At 48.4% G+C, this 8,191-nt stretch overlaps 1 protein-coding gene across 5 annotated transcripts in view; it reads left to right on the top strand.

Moving 5' to 3' along the window:
• The first annotated feature begins 4,739 nt into the window (after positions 1–4,739).
• Positions 4,740–8,191, top strand: part of SHF (Src homology 2 domain containing F) — a 20,994-nt gene continuing 17,542 nt past the window's right edge. For all 5 annotated transcript variants that reach the window (XM_039888245.1, XM_039888246.1, XM_039888247.1 and 2 more), the window contains exon 1: positions 4,740–5,263. In XM_039888245.1, the coding sequence (XP_039744179.1) occupies positions 4,766–5,263 (498 nt within the window). In that variant the 5' untranslated portion in view covers positions 4,740–4,765. The remainder of the gene's footprint in view (positions 5,264–8,191) is intronic.

The following is an 8,191-nucleotide window of genomic DNA, read 5'->3' on the forward strand; positions in this document are numbered from 1 at the left end:
GCTTTCATCTCTCCCCAAGCTTATTGTCAGGATCTAACTGAACCACAAACCACTGAAGTTAGAAAATTCAAGTTCATCAAAGTCAAAACTGAATCTTACTATGTTTGTGTTCCAAGCATGTAGTCTTTCCATAAATATTTGAACAGAGGTATCTTATGTAGTCCATAAATGAATTAAGTGGCCCAGTTTGCTTTATGGTTGCATCTTAAGTTATAATCTTTCAACATGAAATAAAGTTATTTTCATATCAGACAAATAGAAAACTTAGCCCAAATGAAGCTCCATCTACATTCAGAACCTCCAAAAACAGAGTGCATATGTGAATGTACTAGAATATGTTTGTTTTCTCAAGGTTGTGGACAGAGAAGGGCCCAAGGTAAGGCAAGGACCAGACTTAGAAGAAGGCAAAACCCGGAAGAGATCAATGCTCAGTACAAGACTGGACATCCGAAGTCAGGCAAATGGAAGCGAGGACACCTTACTCAGCACCCAGTAAGATAAATGAAGGCTAAGGATTAGGCCTTGGGCATGCACATATTTAGGAGGTTAAGGGAAGAAAAGAGGATGTAGACTGAGAGAAAGGAGGAGAACAAGAATAGTGTCATTTCAAGGAAAGTTTGGAGAAGGATTCAAGCACAGAGGTCAGTAGAGTCAGGTGCTGCAAAAGAGAAAGAAGAACAAGAAAAAGTCATTGGGTTTGACACTTAGAAGTCTTTGTTGACTTTTAAAACCTTCCATGAGAGCAACTGAACAATGTGTATCAAGAGTCAGAAAAAAACATATACTCTTTGCCCCAATAATTCCACTTTTGGGAATCTCACCAAAGGAAATAATTCTAAACTTAGAAATGTTATCTGCATAAAGATATTTGTTGCAGAGCTATTTAGAAGGGAGGGGAATGGAAAGAGCCTAAATTCTCAACAAATAAAATGCTGAACTAAACTAAGATATGTTCATTTGACGATCTATTAAAGTCGTTTTTAAAGTATAAAATCAACTTTTAAATATCATTTTGAACTAAAAGGAGTAAGACTCCCTTAAAGAAATGACTGATTGCAGGTTCAAAGCAGGGGAAGTACAAGTTGAGTCTGGAATATCTTGTGTAAGAAAGCTAGTAAGTGCTTAAAGATTGATGGGACCTAGTCAAAACAACCTAGAAGTCTTCTGAAAAGTCTCCTATTGTTCAAATTTCAGACAATTTGAGCATCAAAAAGAATATTGATAGTAATGGATTATATCACACTGAATAAAAATTTTTGAGAGCATGGAGGGAGAGATGAGGAGACAGAAAAAGAAGAAAGAGGAGGAGGAGGAAGAAGAAGAGGAGGAAGGAAAAGAAGGAACTCTTTTACAGAACAATTCCAGATAATATCAGAAGAAATGACATAATTAGACATCACGATTTTACAATCCCAGTGTAATAGCAAATGTAAGCATAGATCATCATAAAAGCTAAAACCACTGGGTAAAACATTGTTGGGAGCAAATAGTTAAAAGGTCTTAGGACATCACACCAGAACTTACTTTAAGTTGTAAAGTGGAGAGATGTGATGAACTCCAACTTAACCAACTAATCAAGCCTAGTATCACCAATAAAAGAACAAATGTGCACTATTGACCTGCCATTGTGACACCCTGGAAAGTCCACAACATCTTCTATGTAGTGGTCTTTTCAAAACTAAAAGTCTTTTCAAAAGTGTTTAACCTGAATATAATTATGAGGAAACTATGGAAAAACCCAGAACATGGGACATTCTACATGACAACTGCGCCCAGAAGCTTCAGAATGATCAATGTCATGAAAAACAAACTAGCAAAAATAAAATTGGAACTGTTCATGATTAAAAGAGACTAAAGAAACTTAAACAAATAAATGCAATTAAGGAAACTTGATTAAATCCTGAATTGGGACAAAAAATATGTTTATAAAAGACATTTCGGGGTGGAATAAAAATAATTTAATATAGACTGTATAATAGATAATACTATTGTGATAATGGTCTTATGACCCTATAGAAGAATTCTTTATTCTTAGGAAATGGCTGCTGACGTATTTAGAGTTGAAGTGTCATGATATTTGTAACTTGCAATAAAATGGTTAAGGAAAAAAATGGATAGAGCAAATACGGCAAATTGTTAAGTAGTGAATCCAGGTGAAGTGTGTACAGATTTCGACAGTACTTTCTTTGAGCTTTTCTGTAGGTTTGAAATTTTTTTTAAAAAAACTTGGAAGAAAATAAAATTTACATAATAAAAATCGGGAAATTATGCAATGTTTAGTAAGAAAATAAGGACATAAAATTGTATATACCACAATTATAGCTATATAAAATAAGAACATGAGAAATTATCTTTATTCATTTCAACATTTGTTAAGCTCTTGCCACATGATAGGCTCTGTACTAAGTGATGGGAACAACCTGTCCCCCTGATTCTACGGTGTGATGCTTGACATGCTTAACATGCAAGACTTTGGATCTGGTCAATGCCACCCAAGTATCAGAGGAGTATTGCTATGACAGCTTCGCCTCTGTAATCTTGGTTCCTAGAAAACTGCCTGCCCCCATGAGGTGCTCAACAGTGCCTGCTTCTAGGAGCCCACACTTTCATGAGGAAGGAAAATTTATTAACAGATAATTTAAAACAAGATTAAGTACATGGTGCACACAAAGTATTACAGCTTTTTAATTATTGTCTAAACTCTACCTTAATGCTATCCTCCCCCCCTCTTCATCTAACTTTATTTTCTACTCGTCTCCTCTATGAATTCTCCCTTTCTTTATGGCATTCTGATTCCCACCTCAATGCCTTTACTCAGCTCATGCTGACCTCCTTGCTTGGAATGACCTTTCACCCCTTTGCTTCGCCTATGCAAATCTTACTCAGCTCAGGTGCACCTTCTCCAGATCTCCATGAAATCTGTCCTCTTTTGTGCAGACTTGATTGATTCCATTCCTCTGAGCTGTATTTCTTAAACATATGTGGCTTCATTTATCACCTACCATTGTAAGCATTTTACATTTTCAAAGCTTATTCATTTCCATCATCTCCTCTAATCCTTACACAACAATCATCATGCCCTTTGCAAATATAAGGAAAGGGAGGAGCAGTGGCACTGAGTATCTTGCCCAGAGATCTGGCTAGAGCCTGCAACTGTTGGACTCTGGAGTCAGACACCTGGTGATTGAGGAGAACCTTCAATATGGATTAACTGGACTATTCTTCTGGTATTTATTTCTACGTCAATTTTTAAAACTGTATATTTTTACAATGAGCACATGTTATTTTCTCTATTATACTTCATGAAGTCGGGCAGAATATCAGATATTTCAGTATTTCCTACAGCCCTGCTACTCAAAGTGTGTGAGGGGGACCAGCAGCATCTGTATTACCTAGAAATCTTTTAGAACTACAGTCTGGGACCCCACCCAGCTAGACCTACAGAATCAGAAACTGCAATTGAACAAGCTCCCCAGGAGATTCACGTTCACATTAAAGTTTGAGAAGCACTGTCCTATAACACCAACTAGAATATGCATAAAGCAGAAATTCAACAAATATTTTGAGACCTGGGGTCCTGGGAATCCTAGGGGATTCTAAATTTTGCCATCATGTCATTCTCTACTCTCCCAGCTTTGAGTCCCCTTCCTATTGGGGTCTCATATGGCTCTTCACTCCCTCAGAAGACAGATACGAGCTTAAGAGTGAGGGAGGCATTGAAGCAGTGCCCAAGGGGATGATGGTGACGTGAAGCTGGTACCTTCCCAGCAGAGCCAAAAGCAAATGTCGATGTCTGCTTCAGGGCTACAACATTTCTGGGGAGAAATTGGCTTTACTTCTAAAACAAAAATGCCTATCGCTTGAGCATCCGAGCTTCGGAAGGATAAGGGATTTGTGATAGACAACATTGGAACTGCTTCTAGACTTGATTTATTGACTTATCTGTTTCTATTCTGTCACTAATCTGATTGACAATGAAACCTGGGATGTGACTCAAAGTGATTTCTGCGTGTGCGCACGCCGCATTCAGTCAGGGCCCAGTGGGCCTGCTCGGAGCAGTTGCTCCTGTAGATAGAAGGCATTTGTGCAAGGGCTGTTTGCGTGTGAGGAGGACGTGTGTGGAAACGACACTGGAGAAGTGGGTGCCTCTAAGGAGTTGATTGTCTGTGATGGGAGATGTGTATTCCTGGCATGGGAAGGAATGCGGGTTCGTGTTTGTGCGGTGTGAGCAGTGGATGGGAGGAGGTAGGTGGAGCTCCCATGGGAGGTGGTAGTTACAGACACATTTTAGGAACAGTCCCTTTTCTCACCCTCCCTAGCTTTTCCTCCTAGGATATTATTTACCAATTAGGGGGCCTACGGGGAAGAGAGAGGAGGGTTGGGAACCTAGGAATCTGAAGGCTCCACTCCTGGCACCGCGCGCAAGCTGAAAGCTGGGGAGGGAGAACAGATTGGGACAGGTGAGCCCCCGCAGAAGCACGTGTGGCGACACGTGAAGAATTTATTCTCAGTCCAGGAGTGGCATCACCTGCCCTGGGGTCGTCCACTTCACTTCTTGTGAGCCCACCCTGCTGGAAGCCCGCGCCTCTCTTCTCTGCGGGGGCAGGGGAAGGCGGACAGTGTTAGGGAGCGGAACCCCGCCCCTCTCTTGTTACGGACGAGCCCCGCCCCCTCCCACCGCCCCACGGAGCTCCGCCCCCGCCCCGCCCCCGCCCCCGCCCCCCGCGCGACCACAGCGCTCTCCTAGCTCAGTCCCGCTGGCCCTATGTTACTGAGCGGAGCTCCTCCAGCGGGCTCCGGCCCGGGGTCGCGGGCGCAGGGGAGCACGGGGGGTGGCCCTGGAGCGTCGCGCCGCGGCGCCGGGGGTACGGGAGCTGGCCCAGGAGGGGGCGGCAGTGGCGGAGTGGCCAAGTGGCTCCGGGAGCACCTGGGCTTCCGTGGCGGGGGTGGCGGCGGAGGCGGGGGCAAGCCGGCGCCCCCCGAACCGGACTACCGTCCCCCCGTTCCCTGCCCGGCCGCACCCCCCGCGCCACCCCCGGACATCTTGGCCGCCTACCGGCTGCAGAGGGAGCGCGACTTCGAAGACCCCTACTCCGGGGTGCCGTCCGGCTCCGCTGCCCTAGCCAGCCCCGCGGTTCCCGGCCCCACGCCGCCCCCGCGCCACGGCTCGCCGCCCCACCGCCTTATTCGGGTCGAGACCCCTGGCCCCCCAGCCCCACCGTCCGAGGAGCGGGTGTCTGGACCTCCCGCCAGCAGCGACAGGGTGAGTGCCGCACCGGGAGGGGGTACCCAGGAGGAGAGGTGGTTGGAGGTATAGGGCTTTCGAGAGGGACAAAGGTGGCCTGGTCGGGACCGGGCCCCTCCGTGTCACGGTTCCTGGAGGACATGATCTTAGTCCCAGACCCTGGGGCTCGGAGCCTTCGTCCACCTTTGTTCAGATTCTCGACCCACTAATTTGGGACGTGCGCCCCAAACTCTACCTCAGTCCCCTATTATCGCCCCAGGACTTGGTGACCCTCCCCCTCCCGGGCTCTGCTCTCCTCATCGCAGCCCCGCAGAGTCGAATCAACCGGCCTTTTTCTAACGGGATTTTAGCCCGCCTTCCCTCCCCTTTATGGCCTTTCTGCCCTCTGGGAGCAGCCTCTCACTCCCCTTTGATCTCTGACCCCTCCCCACAAGGCAGAGCCTGCTCAAAGCTCCACTTGTCTCCTCCTCTGGGAGCTCAAGCATCTTTGCAGGTGCTGAAGCCCCAGGAAGGAGGCGAAGGCTGGGGTTTCGCCCCTTGAACATAGCAAGAGCTGGCCTTTGCCTCACCCGGTGGGACTAGAGCGGCTGGACTGTTGTTCTCAAGAAGCCAGAACCGGCAATACGCAGCTCTGCACCAAGGATGCTGACCTCTGAGGTCCAGGCAGGCCCACTCCTGCACTCCTTCCCTTTTTCTCCCAGGTGTGGGGACAGTCAGTGCTCAGAACCTGTTGCCCAGAAGGGGCTAAACAGCTGATCCCACTCCTCCTTTCTTTTGGTCTCCTTCTCCGTGGGTCCATTCAGTGGGAGGCTAGTGCCTTGATGGATCTGCAGGCTTGGGGTAGAGAGGAGAGCCGGGCATTCACTGTTCCAGAGAACACCCGCTGTGCCTTAGAGGGCCCTGTTGGAGAAGCCAACCCCTGCCCAACCCCAGTTCAGCCTTATTCCTTGTGACAGCTGAAAGCCATCCGTAGGCCCCTCTAGCCCCAAATTCTATGACAGTGACTCTATAGGCCAGTCAGGCTCTGTTGTCCCTCCTCACTCACCCCTGGGAGCTCAGCTTTGGGGCTTACTCCCCTCTCCTCAGCAGAGAACATAATTTTATTGGATTGGAAAGCAAAGTTGCTGTCCGAAGCCACTGGCTCCAGGTTTGAGGTTTTCAGCTGAGAGAGCGCTATTCTGCCCAATTTCCTGGATAAGAGAGATATGTCAGGGTCAGAGCAGAAGCCTCAGGAATGTGAATTATTTTTCCCCTAGTTCCTGCCATGGAGCATTGCTCCCCTCTTGGGCCAGGATCTTTAGCCTGCAGAAGGAGAATGTGCTTTCTTTACACATCCTTAGTCTCCTCTCCTTTCTCCTCTCCATCCTGCTGCTAGGTGATGTGACCCATGGTGGTGTTGGCAGTGAGGCAGAGAAAGTATTAGGCCTTGTTTTTACTATTGACCAGTTAGTCTTCTCCCACTGACCACTGCCCATTGGCATGTGGGCCTGAGTGGTCCCTGGCCCTCTTCCTCTCTGCAGCATCTTGGAATGGCTTAATAGGCTGCCCACCAAGCTGTGGGCTCCTCCAGGACAAGGACGGTTTCCTCCTCATGGCTGTGTCTTCTGAGCAATTGACAGAATGCTTGGCATAAAGAGGGGTCCATAAATACATCCCGAATGATGACTGTCCATTGCCAGGGTGACTCGAGGGTCAGAGGTTCCCCTAACTAAAACTCCCCTTGTACATTCCCCCTCAGAGACCTCCCAAGGAAAGGGCTATACCCACACAACCATACAGAGATCCACAGCCTCTTCTTACTTAGGGCATCCATGCCTCACCCTGGATTGGCTCTGTGATCTATGCGCTATTCAGACCTTGGGGGTCAAGAGGTGTCTGAGTCCTTTGTCAGCAGCAAAGACCAGAATGAAATCCAGCAGGATCTCCCAGGAGCCACACAATCTGTGGTTTCTTTACTGGGCGTGATGAGAACGTTAGGATGCCATCCAAGCTGGCCCAGGGGCAGGGATGCTATTTCCGTGGACCCTGACCTGGGGCCTCCCACCATTCAGAGAGAGCAATTCTAACCCTTTAGGAGCAGAACTGGGGACCCTTAGAAAGAGCCCAGATGAGATCCTTGAGCCCCTTACCCTAAACCCAAGTGTCAGCACATGCCTGCAACTCACACAGAGTTGCTGCCCCTGGTTGAAATGGCCTGGCCCTGGCCCCTGAGGCCACGCTGAGCTGGTGTTTCTGTTCTGTGTGGCTGCTTTCTCCCTATTCTCTGTTCCGCCTCCTCTCAGCTCCTCAGGTCCTCTTGGCTTGTTGCTTTTGGGTCACTTCCTGAGGTGAGATAGACACTGTGTGCCTTGGGGTTGGCCAATTTCTCTCCTCTTAGAGCCCACTGACTGGTGCTGGGTGGGTCGTGAGGTTTGATGATATAGGTAAAAATGCTTCTGTGATAAGCCAGACAGATTAAGGGGAAATGAACTCAGTGAGCGTGGGGCAAGAGAAAACAGAGACTTAGAATCCCAAGAGGCCCAGGGGACTCAGGACCATTAGCCTTCTTCCCATGCAGGGTTCTGGCTGCTGGCCCACCCTGAGACCCACTGCTACAGCTGGCAGGGGTACAAGAGTGGCCATCTGGGCAGGCCTGGCAGGGCAGGTGTGGGAACAGCAGGAGCTGCACCCTGCTCTGGGCAGGCACACAGGGCCTCGCCATCTGGCTGCAGGAAGAGCTCCATCATGGTGCTGGGTCCTATTTGGCCACCAGGCCACGCTCTGCCAGAGGAGTCAGAGAGCTGAGCCTTCCCTTGCTTTGCTCCCTTTTCTCAGACCTTCAGTATGAAAAAAGCTGGTCTAGGAAAGGGGGATGGGGATGGGAAAGGGGCCCTGATTGGATGAAGCTTTGAGCTGCCTGTGACCATCTGCACAGTGTGTCCTTTGCCTTCATCATGCCAAGATGTG

The sequence above is a fragment of the Pteropus medius genome, unplaced genomic scaffold (assembly GCF_902729225.1).
Source record: "Pteropus medius unplaced genomic scaffold, Ma_sr-lr_union100, whole genome shotgun sequence".
NCBI classification, from domain to species: Eukaryota; Metazoa; Chordata; class Mammalia; order Chiroptera; family Pteropodidae; genus Pteropus; species Pteropus medius.